This window comes from Stegastes partitus, unplaced genomic scaffold, assembly GCF_000690725.1.
Source record: "Stegastes partitus isolate 25-593 unplaced genomic scaffold, Stegastes_partitus-1.0.2 Scaffold61, whole genome shotgun sequence".
Classification (NCBI taxonomy): Eukaryota; Metazoa; Chordata; class Actinopteri; family Pomacentridae; genus Stegastes; species Stegastes partitus.
The window spans coordinates 192,573-207,649 of NW_007577792.1; the positions used below are offsets into that span (position 1 = coordinate 192,573).

General features: G+C 44.7%; 1 protein-coding gene across 2 annotated transcripts in view; it reads right to left on the reverse strand.

Annotated features, from left to right (window-relative positions):
* Positions 1-3,847: 3,847 nt before the first annotated feature.
* The window catches only part of klf6a (Kruppel like factor 6a), a 22,129-nt gene continuing 10,899 nt past the window's right edge, over positions 3,848-15,077 (reverse strand). Inside the window, exons 2-5 of one of the 2 annotated variants that reach the window (XM_008275891.1) lie at positions 10,307-10,641; positions 8,175-8,757; positions 7,266-7,389; positions 3,848-6,696 (exon numbers count right to left, since the gene is read on the reverse strand). In XM_008275891.1, coding sequence (XP_008274113.1) covers positions 6,645-6,696; positions 7,266-7,389; positions 8,175-8,757; positions 10,307-10,408 — 861 coding nt within the window. In that variant the 5' untranslated portion in view covers positions 10,409-10,641 and the 3' untranslated portion in view covers positions 3,848-6,644. Of the gene's footprint in view, positions 6,697-7,265; positions 7,390-8,174; positions 8,758-10,306; positions 10,745-15,077 lie in introns of those variants that run through there. The other variant, XM_008275890.1, reaches the window with a different exon arrangement.

Below are 15,077 nucleotides of genomic sequence, written 5' to 3' on the forward strand. Positions count from 1 at the left end.
ACTATTGTCAGTCAACAAAACTGAAAAGGTTTTATTCTAGTTTCGTCTGTGTCGCTTTGCAGGTATAAAGTCTGATTATGTGTCCATTCCTCTGTTATTTATGTTCCTTTATTTCATTAATTTGTGAACATGTGAAGTTTAATTCTTGCTGTCTTTGTTCATCAAATAAAAACAAAACTTAATTCCACATGAAAACTGTTTTCTCTGTTGTTGTTGAGTATTTGTTAGTTAAAGTTTTTTTCCTCTTTAGTTTTTCCTCCAGGACAGGCTGGTGTAGTTCAACGAGTCCTCCCAGTCATGTGTCTGTCGCTGGTGGTAGAACAAACTGTTTCTGCCAATCAACAAGTCAACCATTCACGATCATTTCTTCTTTTATTCAAACCGAACCAGTGCATATTGTGCAACGGCAGACAGGCTAATCAGCATCACGAGAAAGACACCTCAGCAAAACCAGTGACACAAAAAAAATAAAGGTTCCCAGCTTCTATGAAGTTCTGCCTTTGGTGTAGGATTCCATACAGGTGTTGTTGACAAGATGTAGAAGGTCCATGCAGTGGTGCACACATCTGGCATGTTTTAGTTCTTGTTATTCCAGTGGAACCTATATGTTCTTTGAGCCACGTTTGAACGGACGTCGCTTAGGTTTTGTTTGAGCCACTTGCTAAAGAAGCACATTGTCAGAAGCTCAAAGATGTCACCTCTCACATGCAAACTTTAACCTTCTTCAAAGTTCTTCTTTCATAAGCTTCTAATTCTGAGTCTACTAAATAGACGAACCTTCCATCCAAAGAGGTAGAGGCAAGGAGGTTAATGAAAACTTTTTCTCGTTTTCAGCGGTGACATTTTATATAGTTTTAATATTCGTTAACACAAAGGTCATCAAAGGATATATTTAGAGGGTATTGCAGCTTTTCTTTTGGTGAACGTGTGAGTTAACCTTTCAGGGAGGCCATGATTTTTTTTCTCAGAGTAAAAGCACGTGTTGATTTCAGCCTTCACTTTTGCACTTCATAGTTGCACAGGTTCTGCTCATCTATCGTTTTGTTTTTAAATGTCTACAATGATGGTGCACCATAGAGGAGACTTTAAATTGGAAATGATTAAATGAGTTTAACACTTTCACTCCGTTGTGCGGAGGCCGACTTTTTTTTTTTACTAAGTCAAGATGAGGGATCAAAGAAGCCTTGGATAACCCCGGGGAGGGCAGAGCTGCTGGAACACAAGGCTCAGCCCCCCTCCAACTGCACAAGTACCAAAAAGTGAAAGTACCCTCTCTGCAGGAATCTGTCCCCTGTGACTTGTGTCTTTAATGTGCCGTCCTAATGTGGAAGATGAAAGTAGCTGCTGAATAAACACAGCGAAGTAAACAGACAGAGGTGTAGCCGAGGGGTCACCCATTGGACCACGGTGTGGAATCAATAGTGCAGCTTCATGTAGGGCTACACATGTACTTGATCCAGTGTTTTTTTATGGCAGAACCGCTGCAAGGTGGCGCAGTTGGTAGCACTGTTGCCTCACAGCAAGAAGGTTACCTGTTCGCGTCCCGGTGGGGGCACCGGAATCCTTCTGCGTGGAGTTTGCATGTTCTCCCCGTGCAGCGTTGGTTCTCTCCAGGTTCTCTGGCTTCCTCCCACAGTCCAGAAACATGTTGAGGTTAATTGGTGATTCTAAATTGTCCGTAGGTGTGAATGTGAGTGTGCTTGGTTGTCTGTCTCTAAGTGTAGCCCTGTGATAGACTGGTTACCTGTCCAGGTGAACCTGCCTTCACCCTGAGTCGGCTGGGATAGAGTCCAGCCCCCCATGACCCTAGTGAGGATTAAGCGGTGTATAGATAATGGATGGATGGATGGATTTCTCTTGTTTCCAGAAAGTTTCAGCGAACGACAACCAGAAAATGTTGATAGACTTCCTAATATTGTCCTTGAAGAGCATGCAGACAGCAGGAAATGCAACCGTCCAGAATCTGTGCATGCGGTTTAGTTTTAGATTCAGTTGATGCTCCTGTAAAGACTCAGAAAGACTGCAGGGATGAAACCTAGTTCTGGAAAACAAACTGCAGAACAATGTGAGACTGACCCAGAACCTGCAGCCAAAAGAAAGCAAGTCCTGAGCAGAACAAGGACACTTCTGACGCTGACACGAGTCCTCAGTGTCACCGTCTGAGCTCGGCGAACAAACAATCTTTTTCAGGCCCACGTAGAAAAAAAACCTTCTTATGCTGCTTGTGAATTCATTTACTTCTAGATGGCAGTCTTCATGAGCAAATGATATGAGTGAATGACCCAAAAAATTACTTTCTGGCCCACAGCGATTTGCAGAAAACACAAGACATTGTGCCACCCCGCTGTGAGTAATGGTCTCATCCCTATAAAAACGTTCCGCCTCTGTAAACAGTACAATTTAATGAGCACACTCAAGTAAACGGAGTCTTAAGTCAGCGTAAATCGTCACTTTCCACTGTTAAGTCCTTACATGTTCTCATGACAAACCATCGCGGCGTTTCAGATCTGCTCTCCCCAGAGACACGGCGATAAGACGTGTGCCATCTAAAAGTGATGGATTGTTTCCAGTAATCCTTTGGGTTTGAGACTCAGTCACAATATCAATGTGGGAAAACGTACGGAGGATGTGCCCTCCGGATGCATCAAAGGAAAAACGCCACATTTACAAGAAACTTTATCCGTAACGGTCCACTTCACAGGAGGATGTTCCACTTGTGTCGTGAGTCAGCTGCGCGCAGAGCGAACGCAACATGTGTGTGCCGGTCCGACAAAACCAGAACACGACACTCCGGGATCTTTCAGCGGGCTTTGCTTTGGAATGCCTGCTTTTTGGGCCGGCGCCGTGTAGCGGTGCATTATGCATGGTAGGTAGATGTGAAGTTGACAAATCAAGCGGGGCAGCAGTTTTTCGAGATCAAGGAGCTGCAGCATTTGAGGCAAAAAAAACAACACTCGTCTCCACTCCAAAGCTGGGAGGTTCTCCAAAGCGAGCTTAATTACCGACTGCAGGCAAAGCTTCATTTAGAAACCACGGGGCTTTTACTGGAAATCAGAGGTGCTAATAAGTTGCCTGCCCATTCGAGGTCATCACCATAAGCAGGGGAGCAGAGAAGACGAAGCAGCTCGTCGTTTCCTCCCTCTCTAATCTTATTTTCCTGTTAGTTTGTAACTTAAACTAGGCTCTTTGGTTTATCCACTGCTGTTTTGTATCATTATCTGTGTCAAGTAGAGTAATTATCTAACAAATGTATAAAAGCGGCTCTCTAATTAAATGCCATGGGCTGCAAGAGATGGAGATAAATTATTTATACTGCTTTGATGAGAGCTAGCTAGCTCTAAGGAGTGAGCAGTCAGTCGTTTTTAGGATTGAAACCACTGCAGCGGGATTTTACTGAAACTTTTCTAGGGGGTGTTTTTTTTTTTTTTTTAGGGGGTGGGGGGGATAAGAAAGAAGCTAAATCAGAGTGTTTGCCACTGGGGACGAGGCACGTCAGGTTTCTGTGTTTATAGCAAACCAGCCTTCTCCAAAGATGTAATTTGCTCATTGGAGAAAGATATTTTCACGCCGGTATTTACAAGTCAGGAAGAGGTGAGGCCGCTCGGAGCTTCCGGCAGGTACAACAAGAGTAAGTAAACATATTTAAAGTGACAGATTCAAAGTGGCTGCTGCTGCTGCTGCTCACACACTGGACCTGATCTAATTTGGTCCACATTACTGCGGGGATGTTGAAAGTAGCCATTCATCCTCAACTAGCTGCAAAACCTCCCACAGGCATTAAAGAAAGGCTTTCACAATAACCAAGCATAACTGAGGACAATTAACAAATGAGACAAAGGAAGCAAGCCAAAGTCAGATAAGAATTCTTATTATTCCAATAAAAAATACATTCATACAGAAATATAACAATTTTGCAAAACAATTTCAAATAAAAATTTCATAAAGCATAAACATAACAATTTTACAAAAGTTGTTTTTTTTTTCTTTTTATACAAAGATTCAGTTGAGAACAAAGAGCTGTGTGTGTGTGTTTGAGTGTGTGTGACAGAACAGTTTGTGGTAGTGACGGGATGAAAGAAGATGATGGAAGAGTGTAAAAGATGCGAGCAAAAACATGAGGCTAAATCAAGGCTCAATTATCACTCGGCGTGTATCGGCTGCTGTTTCCACAGAATGGATGTTCCTGCTCTTTGCCCACAAACGGCCTTGCCAGCACTCCCAAATCTATTGCAGCAAGCAGTTTCAAGTTTGTACTCATCCTGTCTCCTGCGCCCGCTAATCTGAAATCCATATGTCGTAGCATGCCACGGCGCAACTTGCTGCAACATCGAATTCCTACAAGCGAGGTCGCTGATCTGGAGTGGGTGGCACAGATCACTGAAGCTGTAATCAGTAGAATCCCCAGCATTATATGTGAGGCTCCGCCTTTTGTTGTGCATCCATCTCCCACCTCCAATAACAGGAGATGCTTTTTTTTTTGAAGCCATATTGCCATGTGTGCACCGTCAATGCTCGATCTGTATCTCCTCCTGAGAGCCCCCTCCCCGCCCCCTCGCTCGCTCCTGTGGTTTTCATAATACTGTTGCAGCTTGGCTAAAACAACGCTCCCCAGACAGGTCAATAACCAACCTACACAGTCAGCAGTCTGTGACAGATTCCATGCCAACAAAGCCTTTAGCAATTCATTACTGAGAGGCAGTACAAGGCGAGGCCTGTCCGACTGCAGCCTGTTAATTACAATAAATCTTTAGCTTTTTCTTCAGTCCCACTTGCAAGGATGGAGGGACAGTGAGGGAGGTGGAGGCGGGGGGGCACAGAGGATGGTGGTGGGGGAGGAAGGAGCAGTTTTTGTTAAACTAGTCTGGTCGTTTTGTACCTTAGCGCTGTGTGTGATGGAGTACATACTACACAGTAGTTAACGTCTTTAATAAATGAATTTAAGTGCTTGAAACATACAGCATTTGTCTTATATACATGTTAATTCAAATGTGATATACATCAACTAAACTGGTGCTCTGACTCGAAAACATTAAAAAAAAAAAAAAAATAAGGGAATCGACTGAGACTTTTGTGAACACTTACATTTTAACGACACAATTAAGAGCCAAAAAAAAAAAATTACCCACAAAGGAGGTGCGAGTTAATTTGTAATTGAGCCTTGATCAAGCTTGTCAAATCACCCAGACAACAAATGTGACATCCTGAGGGAGCAAAAAAAGCATCGCTCCCGCAGGGCTGAGTCACTTGCATAAGGCACCATTAAGGTCAACAGTGCATTATTAGATAGAAAGAAAGTACAAAAACAAATCAAGAATTAGTCCTCAAGGCATAGAATGAATGAGAAAAGTAGTAAGCAGTGGTGAATATCTCCAGCCAGATGACAAACCAGGATGAAGGAGATGGATGTAGTTGTAAAAGTAAAAAGAGGAAATCATCAAGGCTTTATGTACAATATTGTAACATTTAACCGTTCGCATTTTAGCTGCACTTTTATTGAAACTATTTGCAGTCCTGATTACAGTGGAAACAGGAAATGAACAAACCCTAGAACCATGCAACACCTGTCTATGATACTGAAGTTATAGTATAGTTGTGTTATACCTCTAAGCACACAGCTTATACAATTGGACTACAAATGAGCTTTGTAGCTTGTAAAAAAATAATAAACCAGGCTACATAACACATTGCACATTTAGTAGCTGCACCAAAAACACCAAAAAAAGCTCCTGTCATACAGTGACCAGGGGGGGGAGTTTGGTCTCTGGGTCGCACACCAGAAGGTCAACACCTCCATCTCTGGTCAAACCCAAGGCCTTAAAAGCTTCAGAGAAGCAGCCCCCCCCGAGTCTGGGTGCCAGACAGACAGACAGACAGACAGACAGGCAGGCAGGCAGGCAGGCAGGCAGGCAGGCAGAACCTCCTCCCTGCCCCATCCTCACACTGCCACCAGGGAAACACAAGTGGAATGTTTCCCCCAGAAACCCACTCAGTCCACAGCAACATTGGCACCGGCCGGCCCCGCACCATCCATCCAATCCATCTCTTCTCCAAAAAAAACCCCAAAAATCCTCTCGTCTTGGTCTCTTCCCAGGGGGCCAGTCAGCCAAATCTCAGACATTCACAGTGCACACATGCTTACCTCAGACAGTTTTGTAAAGTACCAGTGTATCTGCTGTCCGGGAGATGTCCCCAAAACATCATGCACCATACATACAAATCATTCACCCTTTATGTTGTTGTTGTTGTTGTTTTTTTTTTTTGTCTTTTTGTGTGTGTTGTAAGTCCTTCTCAATCAAAAAAAACAAAAAAAAACAGTTCTTCCCCATCCATGATTTTGTCCTCTTGTTGCAACAGACAACCTTCAGAGCGCCTTTCTCCAAAGAGAGGTCCCGGAGGCACTGGGTTTCAGTATGGTGCAAAACGGCATGCTTTGGCTGGAACACACTCCCGCCACTCTGCTCTGGGACAGTTCAACCAAGAGACTGGTCGGGAGACGGCGTTTGTTTCTCTCTTTTTTTTTTTTTTCATCTTCTTCGTCTTTCCTCTCTCTCCTCTTTCCCAAAAAACAAAAAAAAACAAAAAAAAAAACAAAACAAAAAAACGTTTCCCCTTCGCTGCGTTGCTTGGTTGGTGCTTGCCCTGCTTTAGATGTGCCTCTTCATGTGAAGAGCCAGATGGTCAGACCTGGAGAAACATCTGGGGACAGAGGAGGAGGGGGAGAGGAAGTCAGTAACGATGGAGAAGATGCTGCTGCTGGAGGGCATGAGAACGAACACTCACAATACCTAAACCAACACATTTAGAAGAGGCCAGCTAAATCCAGATTACATCATTTATCATCAAGGCCCTCTGAGAGTGGATTTTTGAGGCTGATATGTGGGAGTTTTATGAGTATTATTGACATAAACTCATAGATTTACACAATCAAATGTCTTTATACTTTTAAAAACTGTAATCAACACACATGCCCAGCATCACTGGACTATTTAATAGTCAAAACAATAAAAAAAAAGGGCACTGATTCCACTTAATTTGGCGCCTCCATCCTGCATCCTTGCTACTCACTGGCCACCAGATACAGACATCTATGTTAACTCTGTGGTTCTCCGTTTATCAGCCAGATTTTCAGCCACGTCACTGAAACGCATCGGTGACGTGGCTGAAAATTCGCAGCCCTGCATCAGTATTTTGGAAGACGCAGGAGAAGCAGATCCCATCAACAGAAGCGCGTCCTTATCGGAGGCAGATAGAGAGGCCCGTCTTACCTGTCACAGTGACTGCATTTAAATGGCTTTGCCCCAGTGTGCTTCCTGAAGTGTCTGGTCAACTCGTCGCTTCGTGCAAAACGCCACTCGCAGCCCTCCCACGAACACCTGTACGGTTTCTCACCTGCAGAGCAAAACCAGGACACGATTTAAAAAAAAACCTCAGGCGAGGACTCCGGCTCTAACGGAGCGTTTTACGCCTGCAATGACTGATCTGCACTTTTGTCATTTAAATACATTCACATCAATCAGCCCGAGGGGGTCGGGAGGGACGACAAGCTGATCCGAATTCCGCCGAACCTGTTGGTGCACTAACTTTGTTTTTGCTGCAACACGCTAAGAATGCTCGCTGAATGTGTGGGATATGTGCGGCGAGGAAAAGAAAAAGACACACGTGCAATTTCACGCTGCTAATCAAAAATAAGAAACGCTCAAATGACCATGGAAAGGCCTCCCAACTCAGCGGCCCCTGGCTCCCCGCCCACTCACCCCTTTCCCATGGTGAAACTCAATCTGTTTTGAAGTCCTTTTTATCTCCCATGTGCAACCCCTCCCCCTTTTCCCTCTCTCTCTCTCTCCCCCTCTCTTTCTATCTCGCTCGCTCACTCGCTGGCTCAGTCAGTCACATTCCAGATAGATTAGGTCACAGTTTAGGTATCCAGCCATGCAGAGCTAATACTCGCAGCGCTCCAGCTGAGGACATCATGCAATGTGGACCTTTAATTACATTACACAATGGGTGGACAATGCCATTAAGGTGGAAGACTGAATTAACGGCACTTCCGGCATTCGCTCAGTAAGAATTTTTTTTACTCTACAAAGCTTTTCCCTGAAACCAGCAGCCCTCCCCTCCTTCCCTCGTTGCTTTCAGTTTACAGTTTACACAAACCACATGAAGCTGGAACTCACCTGTGTGAGTGCGTTGGTGTGCTTTTAGGTGGGAGCTCTTTGTGTAAACCTTGCGACACCCGTTGAATTGACACCTGTGTACTCGCCTCTTGCCGTCCGGAGACGAGTCCCCGCAGATGAGTCCCGACTTTTCCGAACTCTTTGCCACACCGCCGCTCCTGATTTTTACCGGCAAGTGCAACTCGGCGTGCGCGGCCACCCAGCCGTTCGTCACGCCGCCGGCCTCCGAGTTGGCCTCCGGAGAGGACGGCGGAGTGCTAATGACGGAGGGGCTAAAAGGTCCAGAGCCAACCAAGACAGAGCCCAGAGGGTTGGAGGTAAAGCTGTGCGTGGGCGAGAGCTCCTCAGAACTGTCTGAAGCCTCGCTGCTGGCGTCTGAATTCACACTGTTGGTGTCCAAGATTTGGCTGTCCTGATTGTCCTCCTCGTGGGCCGCGGGGAGCTTTGGGTCGCACTCGGCCTTGGCCTTGTCCCCGCAGGCCAAGATCAGCTTGCTCCAGAGGTCCTCCTGGCCGTCGAACTTGAGGTCGGATGTGGAGACGTAAGGCTCGCTCTGTAGGTAGCGCTCCAACTCCAAGCATGTCTGGTCGGACGCAGAGAAACGAGAAAACACAGTGAGAACAAATGAATGAGAGCAGCAGCAGCAGCAGCACCCCCGTAGAGAGGAAGCTCAGTCACAGCAGCTAAACGCTTGTGTGTGGGAAATCCTCCTAAATCATGCATGTGCACATTCCTGTGTGCTTATGGTGGCGCAATATTTGCCAGAATCTTACAGCATGAAGTACTAACAAGGAAATTCCAGCTATTCCTGCAGTTTTAATGATCAGGCTTAGAGCTCGGAGGGGAAGAAATCTAAGCGCAAATGACAAATATTTGCTGCCTGTTTGCATCATGTGTACTGTTAAATGATGCACTTTTTCCAACTGGGGATGCTGTTTGAAGAGCACAGGCTGTGTACGTACAGCTCAGGAGAGGTGGGACACGAGTTCTCCACCACTTTCAGACTAGAAATCAAGAAATCCAGCTGCATTTCCTGATCCTACTGATTCAGGGTTCCCTCGGCTGAACTCTGCCTCCCTTCGCTGAACCACAAGCCTCCACCGCCAGCATCACAACACCAAGCCACCACACCGGCCTCATGTGATTCAACTCCCGAGTCTCCCTGCAGCACCGAAACGTGCACTGTCATTTCGGCGCTCAACAATGAGTCACTGAACAAATTTAGAGTCCTTTTAAGGAAGCCGCTCAACTTCCCCCCTCCGACGTGAGGGGGCCATTCAGCTGCTTTTCCTCATGCGTACCACTGACATGCAATCACATCCTTCCTCGGTGTCGGATGAAAAAAAAAAAAGAAAAAAAAAGGATGCACTGGCTCCAATTTATAAAAGTTGAAAAAGCAAGAGGCTGTTCATTAGAAGGTGCTCTGGCAGAGAGCAGCTTCAGCACTGCACATGTAGAATAAATATTTTTCCTCCAGGCTTTCTGCAGCCTTACACAATATTTTCCAGCTGTGCTAGTGTCTACTCATGCAAGCAGGATTTGGCCGAGGCTGACATTTGATAGTGTCATGTTGTGGAGCCCATTCAAATCCGAGGATGATGCAAATGGATGATTTGCAAAAGATAAACGTTACACAGCAGGAAAAAAAAAGAGGAAACTTAATAATGACACACTGAGATGTTGGATATCACATTCTGTGTTAATGGCAGATTTGAAACTGCAACTGGCTTTCCAACCACATCCTCACCAGCTTCTGTTTAGCAAGTGGAAGCAGCTCTAATAAATGCCCCCCTCTGAAACCATCTGCCCCCAAAAGAAGAAGTGAGAATCTAAGCAGGGCAGTGAACGCACCAAGCACGCTGCTGCTGCTGCTGCTGAGTTACTCTCCATTCATCTTGGACGCAGCAGAGCCTCGACTCCAGCTGTCAGACTGACACACTGCTCCACTTCAGCCTGCCAGAAACTTCACAACCCAAAACTGATTTTCAAAAAAAAAAAAAACGCACGAGCTCCGTCTAAACACCGCTCACCTGTGCTCACGCGCATTTTTTTTTATTTTTGCTTTTTAAGAACTTCTGATTCGCTCCTGAGCCCCAAAAAATAAAAAAAAAACATGAAGTTTTTATATTCACCTGCTGCCAGTACTCCTCCAGTGACGGTAAGGCTGAGAAATAGCCCGTGTCGTGAACTATTTGAAGTTCTTGAAAGATGCTGCACATGGGTAGAACATCCATTTTTCTGTTCTTTTTTATCCCGAGCTTGTTTTCTGTTTATTTGTTTTGGAAAAAACTACGTAGCTGCACTTTAATATTTTTTTCCTCTCCTCTCTCTCTCTCTCTCTCTCTCAGGTAGAAAAAAAAAAATCAGCCAGCGGAAGGAGCGATCCTCTGCGATGCAAACCAAAGCGCTCAGCGGGCAGAGAGTCCGTCCGTCCGTCCGTCCGTCCGTGCGTCCGTCAGTTCCCCCCCTTTCCTTCTCGCTGCTCTCTCTCTCCTGCCTGTGCTCAAGGTATTTGCAAACACTGCACCGGACTGGATGGAACAACTGCGCTCTGCAAACTTCCCTATTCAAACCTCGACGCCCGCCCCCCCCCTTCTCCTCCTCCTCCTCCTCTCCACTCCTCCCTCCTCCCGTGCACGGCCGGAGAACGCCTGCCGCGCCTCGACCAATCAGCGGCGAGCGGCGTAAGGGCTTGCAAATGATATCACAGCCGACCAATGGCGGCGGGGCTCGCGCTTAATTTGGTTTCTGCTCGCTCGCGATTGGCGCGTTTGACCGCCGGTGGCTCGCCGCTGATTGGCCGGTTATTTATAGGCATGTATATAAGGCGCTGGTGCACTGGCTCCGGCTCTAGTCTTTTTCTGTCGGCTGCGTGTTTCGCCACAGACAGCGCCTGTGAGCCGAAACCGTTTTACTCCTCTTCTGTGGAAAACATCTCCCTCACTCTCTCTCTCTCTCTCTCTGTGTGTGTGTCACAAGCAGCACTTGCAACACTGCTGTTTAAAGGGGGGATGAGTTCAAGCCAAGAGCTGGAACTGTGCAGAAGTGCATGTGTTGACATCAGCCACTGAGAAAGTTCCCCTCCAGTGTGGTGGTGCTGGTTGGTTACTGGGTGACTAACAACATCTCAGGTTGTTATTATTGAATTAGCAAGAACACACGTGGACGCGTTAAGAGGAAACATCCTCACTTCTGAATTCACTTCTGCTTTAAAAAAAAAAAACCCAGAAGATCAAAGTTGCTCTCTGCCCTGTAGCGGAGGTCTGACAAGTACAGCCTGTTATTAGTTAAAAAACTAGCTTTTTTTTTTAAAGATCCTAATTTGCACTTAAAAGAGCATAAAGCAGAATTAATATTCAACAGTAGCTCCCCATAGTTAAAGAGTTTGTTTTACCCCAATTTAGTTATTATGATACATGAAACAATCCCGTATAAATTAACTCTGAGTTATTCCACAAATCGTTTTAAGCCTTGTACACAGTAATATGGATGTTTTCCCCCCTCCATTAAAAAAATACAAATCTGTCTTCACAACTATTGTTTTACAAAATATCTTAGTACACACCAGAATACAAAAACAGGAGGCCTCTATATTTGTCATCTAGAATTATAATCATCTCGTTAATTCATCATATCTGCAGACTTCAAACCACAAATCCTGTGAACCATGTTCGGCACAGGCGATGCAGAGGTTTTTTGTTTTTGCGTGCCAGTAAAGCGGTGCGGTGCAGCGATGCCAAGTTAGGTTGTAAACTTGTAACTGCAAGTGCTAACCAAATATAAAGAATATAAATGTTGCTTCGGGCACGTTGCTCATCGCACAAAGCAGCAATGGACGTGTGCAAAGTGAGACGTTTCCCAAACTTGTCTGCACAGATAAAAAAGAAATCTGCACTTTGGAAGGATCTAACATCTCTGTTTGAGTGACGTCAAACAGCTCAAATGTCAATTTTGCAAAACATTTTGTATGAATATTGCAAAGGAACTCAGTTTTATGATGGTTTACTTTGCATTTTCATCACCATATGTATATAATGTTATATGCACGTTACATACAGCAACAAAAACAACAAAATTCAGCATCAAAATCCTTTTAAAACCTGTGATAACACGCTGCTGTATTCCTGTTGTTAGAGACTGTGTTGTTTTGGAAGTGAAACATTTGATAAAAGAGAAAAAAAACCCCAACTAAATTTCACAATCTTCATTCACCCAGTATTGGTGTCAAGTAGAACATCTCCAGCGGCTGGTAAAATGTGCCGTCAGTGATACGAGAGGCTTTGGTAATTCAGATTAATAATGCAGATAGGTACAAGCCCCAGTCCATCATTATGTCATATCGTTCCTATAGCTGCATTTATTATAGATAGAGTATTGGTCCGTTTCTGGAGCGATGTCAGACGCCTCAAATAATACATCATGCTTCAGCTGCTAGTCAGATGTGTTTCAATAATTCGGCATAATTGACATTGCAGTAGTTCTTCGTTAATGCTGGTTACAAAAAGGAAACGTGTTTACAGGTTCGCCACAGTCTGACTTAATTACTAAATTTAGATTTCACAAGAAATACACAGACAGAATAAAATCAACACTTTTTTTTTGTTTGAAGAGTAAAAGTTTGGATCTCATTAATAAAGTTAGTGACTTTTCTTTTGTTTTAGAATTGATTAACTTGAATGACTCAGTCTCTTGTTCGACTTTTTCACAATAGTTGCTAGAAATTTTCCACCATTGCCAAATTACAGCACTCATAGCTGCTCTATTGTCTGGTGACACCCAGCTGTGTTCCCTCGTGAATGACGCTCCATTCCAGCAGCATTCCATCACATATTTGGCAACGGCACGACGTCACCGCGGCTCCTTCTTATCGTTTCCTCTCTGGGAGAAGTGCTCGCGTGCCACAGAGGCATCTCTTCCTGCAGCTATTGCATAAGCTCCCAGCATCAAGTCGCTGCACAACCTGTCCTGCCCACCGCCTCATGAGATAAACAACGTTCCTCCACAGGAGCGCCACTGTCTTCTAAGTGGCAGTGTTTTTTTCTGAGCAGACAACTGAGCGCCCTTTGTGCCGCTGTTGGCTGTGAGGTCATCGTGCATCTGATTTGGTCATATGGTGATGGGATGTCTTGTGAAGCCTGGAGCTGACCTCAGTAGCCCTGCGAGGGGATTCCTCGCCGCTTTTATGTTCCTAATGGGGCTATTCATCATGTCCCCCCAGGACTCGGTGGACTTTGAAGGGTAAAAAGTCCACTTATAAGAGCCATGTCACCACATGAAATATAAAAAAAAAAATACAAATCAGAGGCTTATCATCGCACAATAATGTGCCCGCTCATTATTCATGCGTTTCTAAAGTTGCCACTGTATGCATTTGATGAATAACAGAGTACACTGTCGGGTCCCGCCGGAGCGTTCGCGTTCAGCTCCGCAGTAATCACTTCCTTCAGAAGACCTCTTAGATGAAGCATTTAGAGAATGCATGGGGTCCTGCATGGCAGCTTTTATCTTAGGAGGCCAGGTCCCCAGCTTTATCATCGTTATGTAATCCCAGCCCAGCCAGTAGCCACAGGAAAGAGCAATTACTGGCTGACCCATTTTAATGCATCACTGTCAACCCAATCAGTGAGTTGTTCTAAAGGGTTTTTCTGGGTAACCTGGAGACCCGCTCCCGTGTTTCAGACATGAACAAAGGAAAAGAGTCCAGCCGCCCTCCAATGTGATATCCATCATCCTGTATGGAGCTTATGCATGGAGCAGATAGAAGATGATTACCCGGGTTGATGTGCAGAAAATGAACCGTCTGGGTTGTGTTGTCATCTTTAAGCATGAAAAGTCGGATGTTTCTCAGATGGGAGGCTTTGTTGTGTTTCTGTCATACATGATAGTAAACTGGGAGTTGGACTGTTGGTCGGACAAACAAGACATCTGAAGACGTCATTCTGGCCCTGTGATGGACATTTTATTGTGCAATGATCCATCAATAAACAGAGACAAATAATCAAGGGTATGAAAAAGTTTTAGCCATGACAGGAATGATAAAGTAAGATTTTTATTTTTATTCTTTACTAAATAAGCTTAATATTCTTAATATATTGTATTTTAAATGATTGCAGCTCAAAAAGAAGAATTCCTTGAATTAATGTGGCGTCACGTACACATTATTTCTGTTATGAATGAGAAGCTGAATTAATTAGCAATTAAACAGGCTGTTGCCCAATTCAGTAAATGCAGGGATTTTGTCATTACGGTTTCTTTTGGTCTGGTAGGGCTGCTGGATGACGCTTGCAAACTTTAACTTGATGTAATTCTTAGGCATGTTTTTACCTGTGATGTGTCATATTATTATTATGATTTATTTTTTATTGCCACATAGCTCTTTGTTGTATCCTGTGTGGCTGCAGATCAGTAAAAGCGTCATAATCTTGATGTTGACGAGTCAGTCTGTGGTGCTTTCAACCATCTTTTCTGGAATAAAAGTTCAGTAATATTACATCAGAGCTACATTCACAACATAATTTGTGGGATTATGAATGAAGAGGACTTTAAAATCCAAAGAAAAGCTTTCCAGTCCCACGTATGCATGTGAGCAACAGGAACAGCAACGTTCTCGCCCAGCAGGGTAAGTCAATACACCGTTTTATTTTAGGATAACATTTAGTTACGACTCCCTGAATGAATCTGTGAGTGACTGCTGTCTATAGATATCTTTCACACTGTTTAAACCACGTCTGACATCTCTCCTCCTGCATTTTCTGGCTACAGAAAAGCAACAAATTTGACACTCCCATCTAGAGTTTCAGGACATGTGCGTTTGGACTTGCCTTCTCGTTCATCCTGAGAACTCGACAGGCCTCCCGTGCACAGTTATGCTCACGTAGGACTGGACGGTGGCTGTTAGAGGGT